The sequence below is a fragment of the Schistocerca cancellata genome, chromosome 8 (genome assembly GCF_023864275.1).
Source record: "Schistocerca cancellata isolate TAMUIC-IGC-003103 chromosome 8, iqSchCanc2.1, whole genome shotgun sequence".
In the NCBI taxonomy this organism is placed as follows: domain Eukaryota; kingdom Metazoa; phylum Arthropoda; class Insecta; order Orthoptera; family Acrididae; genus Schistocerca; species Schistocerca cancellata.
In genome coordinates this window covers 440,588,979-440,604,407 of record NC_064633.1, presented here as the reverse complement: position 1 = coordinate 440,604,407, position 15,429 = coordinate 440,588,979, and the positions used below count along the sequence as shown (strand labels likewise).

The window sequence follows — 15,429 nt, the reverse complement described above, 5'->3', positions numbered from 1 at the left end:
TGTGAATATTTTTGGAAGTCTAATTACTTTTGCTTCAAACGCGAATGTGTTGAAGATTTCCACCATTTGTAGTTCAGAGTTAGCAACAGTTGTGGGCCTCGTTCCTTCTGTGTTGGGAAACAGTTTTACTGTTTTTTTACTAGTTATTTATCACGTCTAAATAGTTCTCTCTTAAGCTACAGTTTCGGGGCTTATTTGATTCGTCAAATATTGTAGGCATTGCGTTCCATGTAGGTTTCCTAAGTTCCACATTCACCGATTTGGGTGAAATTGTAACGAACAAAACTCCGCTTTCTGCAGAAGATCAGGTCTTCTGGTGTTTGCTAGTAATTTTTTGTTATTATAGGAAAACGACATTCTTCAATAAATGTCTTTATGTTCCAAGAGAATCGTAAATAAACTATCCTGTAATATACCATTTCGTATCTCCTAGGTTCGTAGGGAACTGAGTAGTGACAAATGTGATGTCATTTTTTACTTATTGTCGTTTTTATGGCACTACATACACTCCCTATTGTAAAAACTATGATACAAACCAATATAATCGTTACCATTCGCACTCACCGATATCGTATTCACAAGTATACTTGCTGGCCGGTTGGGGCGCTGCTGTCACAGTGGGTAACAAAAACGAGACAGTGTCGCGACTGTTATGTTTGACTGTGCTATCGAATTTATGCATAGTCGTTCTCGCTGTTTATCTGTCTCTTTAAGTCTTTGACGAAATGTTTGTGTTCAATTTCAAATGTGCATAGACGGAGTAGCGTTCTTGTGTTTGGGAAAGTGTTGACTGTGTTTTCACAGATACAAACAAAATGGAAAATTTATTGTGCACATATCATGTAGTGTGTATTCTGCTCCATAATGCGTAATTCATAAGTTTCGTACTTCATGTCAAGCCGCATGGTAAGAAGAAATATAGAATCCCTAAGTAAGGAAATTTCAAGTGTTGAGCAGAAACTGCAAGATGTTTTGAAATCGAAGAGTAAGAAGCCTGGTCTTGGGCGAAATGAAACTGCGAGTCGCGACATTGAATTGTTTATTACTGGACCGTCGGGAAAGAAACTACCAACAGCGATAGTGAAGCCAGACACGCTATTTCGGGCGCGCAAGGCTTCTGGCAAATGTGTGGATGTATTTGAAAATAATGACGGTACTGTCAAGGTGACAATAGAGCGGAATAGCTCCTCTCGCGAAAACCGCAGACGTTCTCGCAGTACACCAGAAATCAATCTTGCGTCGGCAGATGATGAGAGAGCTACAAAGTCAAGCGAAAACATGAAAAAAGTTGCTGATCGTCGAAGTACGACAGGAGTAATGCCAAGAAAAGTTAAAGCAACGCCGAGGTCCTTACACCAGTCATGGGGCGATGTAAGTGTTCATGATAATTCGTTGGCAACGATGTCTAGACTAGATCCTTGTTTTCCCAACCATGCATCGAACGATGTGCGAACTTAGATTTAATTGTATGTATTTATTGAGAAGATAATAGCTCAGAAATCAATGACGAAATTGTAAACAAAGCACTATGACATAATGTTTGTTTGGCGGAATGTCTGAAGTAAGGTACACTAGTAGAGCAATATTATTGTTTTCACTCTAATGAATACGTTGATGAAATTCACAGTCCATATCTTGTAGTCTGATAAGATGTGGAAGTTTGGGACCTGTTCATTCTATTATTTTATATACACTGTGATGGAGGATAGAGACTTTCAGTTAGGGTCTAATGAAAACTTCTTTAAAGTATTAATGGTTGCTATGTTGATTACCATCTTTTGTAGGACATTTTCTATCCTTTTATTTTTACAAATTGTGTGAGAATTCCTGTTTGTGACAGCTTCATTACTATCTGAGTTCGAAATTTAAGACCGTAATTTACAAATAAATAGCATTTTTTTTAATTAATATAGATACAGATAGGTAAATGAGGTTTAGAAAACCAAAGGCAATTCTTAAAATGTTATATAATTTCAAATTTATTTGTAAGGTGCTGGATGGGAAACACAGGAGTGCAAATGCAACACAGCAGCCAAGAAAGACACAACAAGGAAATCTGATTAAAAAGCAGCCTGAAAAGTGTGATAATAGTGATGTACGTCCTTCATCTGCGGCCCTTGCTGTTCAGCGAAAGGATTCGAACAATGCTGTGAAGGAAGAGAACTCTGCTGTTGCTAGTCGTACATCCATCTCAAAAAATAATGCTTCAGAATCTATACCAGCATGTAAACCTCAACATGATACCAGTTCCTTATCACCATCCAGTTCGTCTTGTTACAGGTAATATGAATTTGGGATTAAATAAGGTCTTAGAAGTCCTCTTTGTGATTGCACGTCTGAAGTTTTTCACACATTAATGATGTCTAGTTTATCATAATTATTTGCCTTCTAACTCTTCTGTAACTATTTCCTGTAGTTACAGAAGCAGAGAAAATAATAGTAATATAGCACTAAATAACTTTCATTTACATGGAAATTGATTGTAATGCTGTTATAAAGATATGTAATCACATTTCATTCTTGATATGTTGTAAAATATGTTCTTATAATACTGTGTAATGACTGCAACTCTATGCACATTCTCCCAAAATATGTAGTTAAAAATGAAATACTGGATCTGTCAATATCATTTGTCTGTTTTGACCCAAGATGTCAGCAAAACAGTGGATATAAACCACTCCTCTAAATCCAGTATGCTTAAAATGCACGTCATAAGAGGAAAGATATATTGCATGATAACTAAATTGACTAGCTAACAGAAGATTGTCAGATCTTTCACAAAACACACAGAAATTCATGTTGTATGTAAAGGATGTTAGTGGGACCAAAGTTAGTGTCTTCTCAGTAGTGGATGAGACTGGAACTGAAATTTAGGGTAGTAGACTAAAAGCTGTGATGCTTAACTTGGTTTTCAAATGTTCCTTTACAATGGAAAACCTAGGAGAATTGCCCTAATTTAACCCTTGTACCACTGGAAGATGGGTGAAATTGGTACACCTGCCTAATATTGTTTAGGTACCCCACGGACTCACAGAAGTGCTGCAACATGACATGGAATGAACTCAGACTAATGTCTAAAGTAGTACTGGAGGGAATTGGCACCATCAATCATGCAGGCCTGTCCATAAATCTGTAAGAATATGAGGGGGTGGAGATTACTTCTGTACAGCACGTTGCAAGGCATCCCAGATGTACTCAATAATGTTCATGGGTTGGGAGTTTGGTGGCCAGTGGAAGCATTTAGACTCGGAAGAGTGTTCCTGGAGCCACTCTGTAGCAATTCTGGACGTGTCGCATTGTCCTACTGGAATTGCTCAAGTCCTTTGGAATGCATAATAGACTTGATGGATGCAGGTGATCAGACAGGATGTTTACATACATGTCACCCATCAGAGTCATATCTAGATGTACCATGGGTCCCATATCAATCCAATTGCATGTGCCCCATACCATTACAGAGCTTCCACCAACTTGAACAGTCCCCTGCTAACATGCAGGGTTTGTGGATTCATGAGATTGTCTCCATACCTGTACACATCCATCCACTCAATATAATTTGAAACAAGACTTGTCTGCCCAGGCAACGTGTTTCCAGTCATCAACAGTTCAATGTCAGTGTTGACGGGCCCAGGTGAGGCATAAAGCTTTGTGTTGTGCAGTCAGCAAGTGGGCCTTTGGCTCCAAAAGCCCATATAAATGATGTTTCATTGAATGGTTCACATGTTGACACTTGTCAATGGCCCAGCATTGAAATCTGCAGCAATTTGTGGATGGGTTGCACTACTTTCACATTGAACTATTCTCTTCAGTTGTTGGTCTCCATTCTTTCAGGATTTTTTTCTGGCTGCAGCAATGTCAGGGATTTGATGTTTTACCATATTCCTGATATTAGAGGAATGTTGTTCAGGAAAGTCCCCACTCCCCCATCGCTACCTCGGAGATGTTGTGTCCCATCACTCTTGCGCAGACTATAAAATCACATTCAAACTCACTTAAATCTTGATAACCTGTCAATATACTGATCTAACAACTGCGCCAGATGCTTGTTGTCTTGTATAGGCACTGCCGGCCACAGCACCATATTCTGCCTGTTTACATATTTCTGTATTTTAGTATGTATGCCTGTGTCAGTTTCTTTGGCGCTTCAGTGTACAACCTAGCTCGCATGTTCAAGAAGAGTAGTAGATGTGATCCACAAAACTACCGTCCAATATCTTTGACATCACTTTGTTGTAGAATCATAGAACAGATTCTGAGCTCAATCGTAACGAGATATTTTGAAAGAATGACCTCCCTCCATTGATTCTGAGTTCAACCATAATGAGATATTTTGAACAGAATTACTTCCGCCACACCAACCAGCATGGATTCTGAAAACATCAATCATGTGGACCCCAACTCTTAATTTTGTCATATGACATACTGAAAGCTTTTTATCAAGGCAGTCAGGTAGATGCAGCATTTCTTTATTTTTGAAAAGCATTTGACTTACTATCACACCTGCCTTATTGTTAAAAGTTTGATCGTATGGGATATAAAGTGAAATCTGTGACTGGGCAAAGGACATAGTATGTTATATTGGATGAAGAGTCATTGACAGATGTAGAAGTAACTTTGGCTGTGCTCCAGGGAAGTATATTGAGGCTCTTGCCTTTCATGTTGTTTATTAATGACCTTACAACCAATATTAGTAGTAACCTCAGACTTTTAACAGATAATGCAGTTAGCTGTAATGAAGTACTGTCTGAAAGCAGCTCATAAATATTCAGTCTGATCTTGATAAGATTTCAAAGTGGTGCAGATCGGCAACTTACCTTAAATGTTCAGAAACTGCACTTCACAAGACCAAAATGCATACTATTCTGTGAGTATAATACCAGTGAGTCACGATTGAAATCGGCCAATTCCTACAAATACTTAGGTGTAACACTATGTAGAGATATGAAATGGAATGATCACATAGGCTCAGTTGTGATAAAGCATATGGTGGACTTTGGTTTATTTGTAGAATACTGGGAAATGCAATCAGTCTACCAAAGAGATTGCTTACTAATCACTCGTTAACCCATTCTAGAATATTGCTCATGTGTGTGGGACCTGTACCATATAGGACTAATGGGGGATACTGAATGTATACATAAAAGGACAACTGAATGATCATAGGTATGACCCATGGGAGAGTATTACAGTGATGCTGAAGAAACTGAATTGGCCGACTCCTGAAGATAGTCATAAAGTATCCCAAGAAAGTCTACCAAAAAACTTTAAAAAACCAGCTTTAAATGATGAGTCTAGGAATATACTACAACCCCTACATACCATTCGCTTAGTGATTGTGAGGAGAAGATTAAAATAATTACAGCGTACACAGTCATCCAGTCAATCATTCTTCCCATGCTTCATATGTGAGTGGAATGGGAAGAAACATTAATAACTGGTATAACAGGATGTACCCTCTTCCATGCACTTTGCAGTAATTTGCAGAATATAGATGTAGATGTCATCTTTGAACCTGACATAGACCTCGGATTACATCGCTTATTAGTGATCACCACAGCCAAGGTTTTGTATTCACCGTCATTAACTTCTTCAGCTTGTGACCAAACTGTTACTCTCTAACCTAACCTAGAGCTCTACAGATCAATCTGTCACCACAACCCACATTCCGGAAAATAATATAGAAGCAAAATAATTGTCGAGTGTTCTGTCTCTGTTTATTTATGACCTCACACACCACATCATCGTTAGATTTAGTTTTATAGACAATGTCTGGTATAAGTGGGGTCAGATGTATCCTCCTAACCCCCCCCCCCCCCACCCCACCCAAAAAAAAAAAATATTACTGCATCCCTATACAAGAATTAAAACAAGTTTGTGATTGATGTTTCAGAAAGTCATGTGGTAGTGGTCAGTTACAAATCAATCTCAGTACTTTCTGGAGTGCCCTGTGTTGTCAGTTTTGTAGGTACTTGCAAAGCTTTGTCAAATGTGTCCAGTGCATTGGCAACACCATTATCCTCCAGCCCCACATCATAAGGGGCTCACAATCTTTGATGAGTATGTGCTTGACGAGTGCAGAGCCCCAGCCATTGTGGTACTACTTCCTTTTCCATGATGAAGGTCTATCCTGCTATTCTTTCGAGGATGTTCTTCCTTGAGCTTTTCTAGTCCACCGTTTTCGTATATTCTTTCTTGAATTTGATGTTTGTTCTCTTTTGATTTTATCCTCTCTTTCTCCTTGTGTGTTACTGTGGGCCTGCTCATGCATTTGGCATACAAAGGGTGGTTGAATAAAGAGTAATTCCCAGCAAATGGGTTGAGAGGTAGGACTGACACATGCTGCCTGGTAAAGGCCAGACCATGGGAAGGGTGATTGCCTGAGCTGATACCTTACCAATCACCAATTGATCCCTCTATCTCTGATGAGGGAGATGTGACCTGAGGTGGAAATATTCGCCTAAGGCAGGTTAGTACCCCTGAGTGGGAATTGTTGGGAGGAACGAACTCTGCATTGGAGATGCTGGCAATAACAGGGGATCAAATTTATTGAGAACACCAGACCAATCCTCTTGTCCTGTGTCTACCAAATGGAATGTAAAGAAACAAAGGAAATAACCATCTTCCATGCGCACTTCACTATTTAGTAGTGTCCCTCTTGGAAGAAAGCATTTTGTTACAGTAAATCTGCATGAGTAATGGAATCCAATAATTGAGACAGGCAGTGCATTTCAGGCACAAAAACTGTTGAAAGCTATGCCCTTCCATTGATAGCCCATTTGTGTAGAGAACTATAGAACACACAGTTTCTCTCACAGAATTCTTACCACTTGTCCGTTTCATGAGCCGACTGAAGGAGAAATCCAAAGTTACCTTTTCGGTAAATGCATAAATACAGTCCATTGAGCCACAAGGATAGACAATGAATTAGTGCCCACTTGTACCTATTCTGTGCATTTGACTGAATGGAACTCCTGTTGAAGGTCAAGGCAAGCTATTACATAATCAGTGTAAGACTGTACATACTGAATCCGATGCGTTGCTATAAGTGTCAGCATTTCACTCGCACCTCCACCCCCCACCCCACCCCACCTTCTCCCCTTACACTTGCAGTAACTACATATTGTTTCATCCTGTGATTGCCCTGTGTACCTCAATGTGCAGGCTATACAGAAGATCAAGATGAGGGAAAAGGTTTCACTTACCGTTGCTCAGAAAATATTTGCCATCTGAAAGCCTTCCATGCCACCATCTGGCAATTATGGAATTATCATGGATACACCACAGCCAAACAAGAGTAAGAACACACAGACCTGCAACCACCAGTTCAGTGTCCCAATTGTAAAATCCTCGAGAACTGAAGTAGCATTCTTGTGTACCACTACTGTACCTGGGCAACATACTATAAAACCTTCAGCCACACACTGGAAGCCTCTCGTGACTCATACAGAACTACATAAATTTAATTTCATCTGACAAACACAAAGCCACTAAAAAGAGAATAAATAAAAAAAGTTCTTCCCCTTCATTGTCTCAGATATCCTCCTCAACAGTAACACAATGTAAAAACATTGCTCGACTAATCTCCACTCCTCCAATGAGAATTTCCAATTGATCCTCTACTGTACAGAAAGCTGGTTGACTCTTGGAGGGAAACCCTGCCTCTGAAGATATAATTGAGCTGCTTCTGAACTTTGTAGTCCAATGAATACAAAACCAGACACTATGAAGCTGCCAAGGTGATTGACACTAACCTATATGCAATCACTTACCCTTAACTATGGCTGTATTTCAATGGAATATATGTGGCATCAAATTGTATAGAATAGAACTGCAGCTAGTACTATGTTCACAGTCCCCAGCTCCTTCATGCTTGCAGGAAACGAAAACCGAACCTCAAGGCCACTTCGATCTGTCACACTTAATCCCGATACTCTACAACCTTCCTCCCAATGAAGGGACTCAAACTCATAGGGGTGTAATGAGGCTCACCCAAGACAATGTCGGTGGCCAGATCATTCCATTCAACACCAGGTTGCAAGCTGCTGCTGTTCATATTTACCTTCCTGCCATTTTCTCTTGGGTCCACATAACGCCTGTGCTTGATCTTATCATGGTGGAAGTACTGCAGCTTATTGGCCAGCTCCCAACACCTTTCTTGCTGCTTGGTATCTGCAGTGCTCACCACCCCGTGTGAGCCTCCCCAGACCCTGCATGAAGGGGCACTCCCATCAAATATTCTGGGTCAGCTTAATATCATTTTACATAACGCAAGTGGACCCAAATTTCCCTCACATTTTATACATTCATTGTTACATCTTGATTTCTTCTGCAGCACACAGCTTGCATGCCATCTACAGTAGTCTTGTCATCTCAGACACAGTTGTGTATCCATTTCCTAATGTGTAATTTGCTTGCTGAACCATGCGCAGTCCTGCATCATCATCTCAGTTGCTGAATGTTCCATACCTTAAATGTCTTCCTCTCATGATGAACCCCAGTGCCCTGGTAGACTGATTAATGCTAAAGTGTGGATCACATGTGAAAACATACTGTCTGTCTTTGAATGCCACCCCACAGTGGAGAATGATGTCCAGTATAAACACATGTAAGCAAATAACCATCGCAGTATCAGAGGTAGCATAAAGCAATTTGGAGTTTTGTTGTTAATTCTCTTAACCACTTTACTCCCTCTTCTGCCATTTAGGATAAACACCATTGTTTTGCTGTAAAAAAGGTCTATCTACCACTTCCCAGTCTGGCTGATGCAATAATATTTTAGTGGAATTTGTCGATATCTATGTGTAGACACATTCAGAGTACCAGGTAGAAGGACTGGTGGCACATGTAAACACGTTCAGAGCACACAGGGACAGGTACAAAGGCGCACACGTTAACACGTCCAGAGCAGTTAAAGGGTTAACAGCAGCATATTTCAGTCTCTCTGGAAAAATGCCTTGGGTTAGTGATGCACTATGTATTTCAGATAAGGCAGGGCTTATTATTTGGGAACAAATCTTTAGTACTCTGTTGGAAACACCATGAAATTCAGATTCGAGCTATTATTTCTGATAGAATCAGCTAAAACTTTTACCGCAAATATTGTGGAAATGGTAATTGCTGTTGATGTGCACTTTTCACAGAATGGATTGGTAGTCAGGGGCTCATATTGTAGCCAATCAACATATTGTAATAATACTTAGGAAGTGTGTTTTTTGTGCAGACATACACCTCTTTTAAATGGAACAGTGCCTATTAAACATTAACAAACAAATAGTTGGGGTAAATTAAAATGTCAGTAGTGCTTGTCACAGGATTCTATTATGAGTTGTTAACGAGATATCGTATTTTGAAAAGTTCCCACATTGACACTTGTTCAGTACCTGTAGTAGCACACACTAAAGAGCAACCCAAGTGCATACACTACTTACACGGATATCGACCAGTAATGAGACAATTGATCATCAGATTGTGTTCAGAAGGACCACCAGTGGGGCAGTAAATGCTTAAAGTCTGGTATGTCTGAGCAGGCTGCAGTAATGCGTCATTCCATATCATTGGATGTAGTTTGTTTGTCCTTGTAGAGAGAGTCTTTCAGCTCTCCCTACAGAGAAAAGTCTACGGGTGTCAAATCTGAGGAGAGGGCTGGCCCAGGTACGGGTCTTCCATTACAATCCAACAATTTGGAAACAATTCATGGAGACATGCTGTAGTACTTCGTGCACTATGGGCTGGACAGGCATTATGTTGGTACCACAGGTTCATCCTAGTCTGCAGAGAAAAGTCTTCTAGCATCCGTGGAAGATGATCTGTTAGGAGGGTGCAATACTTGATCATGTTCAGTGTTACGTCTATGAATAGCGGCCCATCCCCACCACACCATACATTTACACTTCATAACCATTGACATTCTATTTAACAAAGTCAGTGGGGATTGTCAGCAGGCCAATAGTGCATGTTTCAGCAGTTTGCCTGGCCTCACTTGGTAAATGTGGCTTCATCACTAAATAAGGTGCAAAATAAATCAGGAGTGTTCTGTCTTAATGGCCGTGTACAGAAGTTAACATGATTCTCATAATCATTTCCATGCAGCTCTTGATGGAGAGAGATGTGATAGGGATGGAATGTACATCAATGGAGAATGCGTAGAACACTTGCCTGATTAATGCCACTTCCTCATGTGATTGGGCGAGAGCTAGTGGGAAGATCAACTGTAACAGCAGCAAGAACATTAATTTCCCCATCTTCTGTCATCACCTTTCTCCTTCTGTTACATTGTCAAGATGCTACACTCTCACTTTCACATGACTAGTTGAAAATGTTGATAAAAAAGAATGCTGAGATGGTTGATGTCTATTGGGATACCTTTATGCATATGCCGTACAAGAAGGGATTGCATTCTTTCTATACTCTGTATACGCCATTGAGCATCTCAGCTTTTTCTGCATAGGTAAATCCCACCATCCAGTCACAATCGAATGCTTGGACTGGCACACACTAACGGACTAGCAAGTCGCAGTGCACTCAAGGAATGTACAAGCAGACTGTAAGGAAACATAACAATGTCGTACCTAGCAACTATGCACATTGAATGGCACAAACAAGTGTCAGTGTGGGAACTTTTCAAAATATGATATCTCGTAAATGACTCGCACGAGAGTCCTGCAACAAACACTACTGACATTCTAGTTTACCCTATGTTTAGTTTGTTAATGTCAATGGGAATTGTTCCATTTAAAAAAGTGTATGTATGCACAAAAAGTACACTTCCTAAGTATTATTACTATCTGTTTATTGGGTAACAAGACAAGCCCCTTGCTACCAATACATTCTGTGAAAACTGCACGTCAATAGTACTTGCAATTTCCACAATATTTGTGTTACAAGCTTTTCGTGATTCACTCTGTATAATTTTCTTAATTTCAGTAGGAGAAGTTGGTGATACATTTGTGGCTTGCAGTCTGGACTCAGCAGCCAGAGCCTGTGGTCATGTGTGTGTGTGTGTGTGTGTGTGTGTGTGTGTGTGTGTGTGTGTTTTTTTTTTTTTTTGCCTATTTCCGAAGAAGACCATGTTGGCCAAAAGCCCACTTTTTTTATTTATTTTTTATTTTTTTAACTCAGCATCTCCATTATATGGTGAGTAGCAACTATCCCTTTCACAATATTTTTACAGTCATATGACTGAATTTTATGAGAGCTGCTTTTTCAACATACTGCTGTCATTTTTCTCTTGAGCTGTTTGTCCCTCTACTTTTTACTATAGTTGAGAAATGATTATTAAATATATTTGCTGCCAATGACTCATTTGTGTCTGGATTATGTTTTTATTTATTTATCATCTTTCATTACTTTTGGTACTGATATTGGATACGTCAGGATATACATGAATGTGTTACAAAGCATGTATATAAAAAAACAAAATATATACAATTTTTCACACATTTGTAACAGAGATTAAAAGTTGACACGATATAAATAAGATTATACACATACCTACAAAAAGTATTATCAGATGGGATTAAGAAAATAAGTATAATTATGCTTAATTATAATGACCAGCAACGTGTCTTTACATTAATTACATGGAGTTTGCCAAAAAATCTCTTATTTAAGAATTTTGTATACTGTGTATAGCTCTTCAGTTCAGTTCAGTAGTGATGTTATCCTGTTCTGTGGCTGGGTGTCCTGTCTCTCATTCCAATACATTCCATATAGTCTTAAGTCTTTTTAAAAAAATTCTTTTTAAAATTCTGTCTTGATTGCACCATGTATGCTACAAGAACATAGGTGACCGGTTTCAGTCATATCACATTACCATCATCAGACCTGTATTTTAATTTAGAAAGTGATAGAAACCTTACTAGATTGACAATAAAATATGACAAAATGCTTATAAGGATAAAATGCTTTTTTATATTTGTCAGGATGACATGACCTAGCATTAATAATGACATCATTAGTTGTAGGCATTTTTTAAGTCAATGATCCACCGGATGCTAAAATTACCCCTTGAAGAAAATGAGATCAAAAAAGAAACAACTATTCTAAAACAGATTGCGAAGACCAATCCTTTTGATACGCGTCAGGTATGTTTAATAAAATGCAACAAACACAAAGTACACCAATAATAGGAGCTCATAAATACACAAAAATGGCATATATGGGGAACATATCAGATAGGATCAGTAATTTATTTAAGAATTCTGAAATAATAACAGCATTGGAAACTAACAGTACTTTGCAAAATAAATTAAGACATACTGTAGGTAATGATAACGATAGATTTCTCAGATCAGGGGTTTAAAAGATCCAATGTGGTGATTGTAAAAAAATATACATTGGCCAAACAGGCCGGAGCTGTACTATAATCAGTCTTCGGTCATCATATAACTTTTAATAAGCATGCCAAAGGGATGGCACAACAGAATTTGCAAGTCCTTCATTACACTAATAAAGGCTTATTATTAAATATTTTGGAGGACATTAAGATATATGCCCATTATAGAGATGAACTGTCAGTGCTTCTCAATGAACCGTTGAATTTTCGTGAAAAACATTTTTATGACCTCTTTGACGAAATTCTATGAGCACATATGTACTCTTTTGTTCAGAAAATCATAGGACCCAGTTGTATCCATGGCAGAAATGTACCTTGGAGCAGTACGTAAATATTTATATCACAATTTTAAACTTCCAACTAGAAATATTACGAAATACGGCTCCATTTTTAATAAATCAGTTCTATGACATTTTAAAAAGTGTGTGTAATATCATAGCACTCTGCAGCTGATCATTTCATTATTACATATATCACCAGTGGCAAATAAAGTTAATATAAGACAGACAGACTGAATCTTGCATAGGTGTATACGTGCAGTCGAGTCACAACTCTCATATCGATATGATGCCGCAATGCCAAAGACCTTCACAACATTGTTGACTGTGAAACCATTGTGGTAGTACCACTGTAGCCCATACAGGGCACACTGAGTTTACATCATCTGTACAGTTATTTTAAAGCTTTTAATTGATATTTTATACAATATTTAAGTAGTTCCATGGTTGTAAAGAGATATTTTATACATAACTATTTTTTATGTTATTATTGTACTTTGTTTTTTTTATGTTTTACACTGATTGGTTGATGTGAGGTAGAGGGAGAAGAGGTAGGTGGAGCATCTTCGTATTTAAGCATATGCCCGTCACTTGCTGGCACCAGTTGACACCACAGCAGTTGAGAAGAGTGCTTCACCTACCATCTTTAAAGGATGCCATGGGTATAACAAGTCTTATTGTATTTTATCATATTTTGTCATATTTTATAGTCAATCTAGTAAGGTTTCTATTACTTTCTAAATTAAATTACAGGTCTGATGATGGTCATGTGATATGACCGAAACCGGTCACCTATGTTCTTGTGGCATACCTGGTGCGATCAAGACTAAATTTTAAAAAGAAAAATTTTTTAAAAATTTTTTGATCGCTCTTCCAAAATTGTTTATTAAAATTGTTAAGTCTATTGTTGGAATTACTGATTCTGACATTATGCGAATGTTCCTCGACTTTACAATAACTTCTCTTCGTAATTTTGAGTAGCTTTTGTACTATGCAACTACTCCAGGATCTCTACTTGTTCTTCACAAGATACCTTAATCCCTCTAGTGGGCCAAGATTTTTTTATGAGCTGTTTAATTTACTCCTTGATTAGTTTATGCGGAAAGCTATTTTCAAATAATGAAATGAATTCATGAATAAAAAAGACAACTCACCAGAAGGCAGAAGTGCTGCATAGGTACAAAAACAAAAAGTACAGAGCTTGGCTTACTTTCGGAGCGCACACACACACACACACCTGTCTCCCTACACTGTTCTCAGTCGAATGACAGCTCTTGCCTGGCCCACAGTGAGTGAACTGGGGTGAGGTAATAGTGTGGGGTGGGTGAGGGATGGAGAGAGGTGGGAGGCAACAGGGTTGGGGGGGGGGGAGGCGTCTAGTGGCTCATGGGAGAGTGGGGAGCCGTCTGTGGGCTAGCTAGGGGTGCAGGTAGAAGGGACAGGTGACAGGCGGCTGGGCACGTAATTTCATAGGTCTGTAGGTCTGCCAGCTGCCTCCTCTACCTGCACCCCTAGCTAGGCCACAGATGCCCCATTCTCCCATGAGCCACTAAACACCTCCCCCCCCCCCCCCCCCCCCCCCCACCAACCCTGTTGGGCTTCACCAAAGAAAACATTGTCAATTAGGGTCCTGCTTTCTTTATCCACCCTTGTTGAAAAGTTAATTACCGAACTCAAACTGTAGAATTCAAATAAGGTTTCCAGGACATTTTTCATGTTGATTTCCTTTAGAAAATCAACAATAAAGCCGTCACAGACTATTTACTGCTTGTTGATGTCTGTCAAATAGCATAGTAAGGAATCCAAATTCCTCGTGTGTGTGTGTGTGTGTGTGTGTGTGTGTGTGTGTGTGTGTGTGTGTGTGGGCGTGCGCACGAGGGGGGGGGGGGGGGGAGCTATATACACTTACAATTAAAAGTGAACTATTTTACAATATTAGCAGACACGCATTTCTATGTGCTGATCACTACAAAATCTACTTGTCTCATAGTTACTGAACTTGTATTTTGTCTTAATATATTTATATACACTCCTGGAAATTGAAATAAGAACACCGTGAATTCATTGTCCCAGGAAGGGGAAACTTTATTGACACATTCCTGGGGTCAGATACATCACATGATCACACTGACAGAACCACAGGCACATAGACACAGGCAACAGAGCATGCACAATGTCGGCACTAGTACAGTGTATATCCACCTTTCGCAGCAATGCAGGCTGCTATTCTCCCATGGAGACGATCGTAGAGATGCTGGATGTAGTCCTGTGGAATGGCTTGCCATGCCATTTCCACCTGGTGCCTCAGTTGGACCAGCGTTCGTGCTGGACGTGCAGACCGCGTGAGACGACGCTTCATCCAGTCCCAAACATGCTCAATGGGGGACAGATCCGGAGATCTTGCTGGCCAGGGTAGTTGACTTACACCTTCTAGAGCACGTTGGGTGGCACGGGATACATGCGGACGTGCATTGTCCTGTTGGAACAGCAAGTTCCCTTGCCGGTCTAGGAATGGTAGAACGATGGGTTCGATGACGGTTTGGATGTACCGTGCACTATTCAGTGTCCCCTCGACGATCACCAGTGGTGTACGGCCAGTGTAGGAGATCGCTCCCCACACCATGATGCCGGGTGTTGGCCCTGTGTGCCTCGGTCGTATGCAGTCCTGATTGTGGCGCTCACCTGCACGGCGCCAAACACGCATACGACCATCATTGGCACCAAGGCAGAAGCGACTCTCATCGCTGAAGACGACACGTCTCCATTCGTCCCTCCATTCACGCCTGTCGCGACACCACTGGAGGCGGGCTGCACGAT

At 39.9% G+C, this 15,429-nt stretch overlaps 1 protein-coding gene across 3 annotated transcripts in view; it reads left to right on the top strand.

Moving 5' to 3' along the window:
* The first annotated feature begins 652 nt into the window (after positions 1-652).
* LOC126095318 (uncharacterized) overlaps positions 653-15,429 on the top strand; it is a 156,460-nt gene continuing 141,683 nt past the window's right edge. The window contains exons 1-2 of one of the 3 annotated variants that reach the window (XR_007521956.1): positions 653-1,371; positions 1,991-2,280. Coding sequence is in view for 1 of the 3 variants with exons in the window: in XM_049910122.1 (XP_049766079.1) it covers positions 892-1,371; positions 1,991-2,280 (770 nt within the window). In the remaining 2 variants the exon portion in view is untranslated. Of the gene's footprint in view, positions 1,372-1,990; positions 2,281-15,429 lie in introns of those variants that run through there. The other 2 variants (XM_049910122.1, XM_049910123.1) reach the window with 2 other exon arrangements.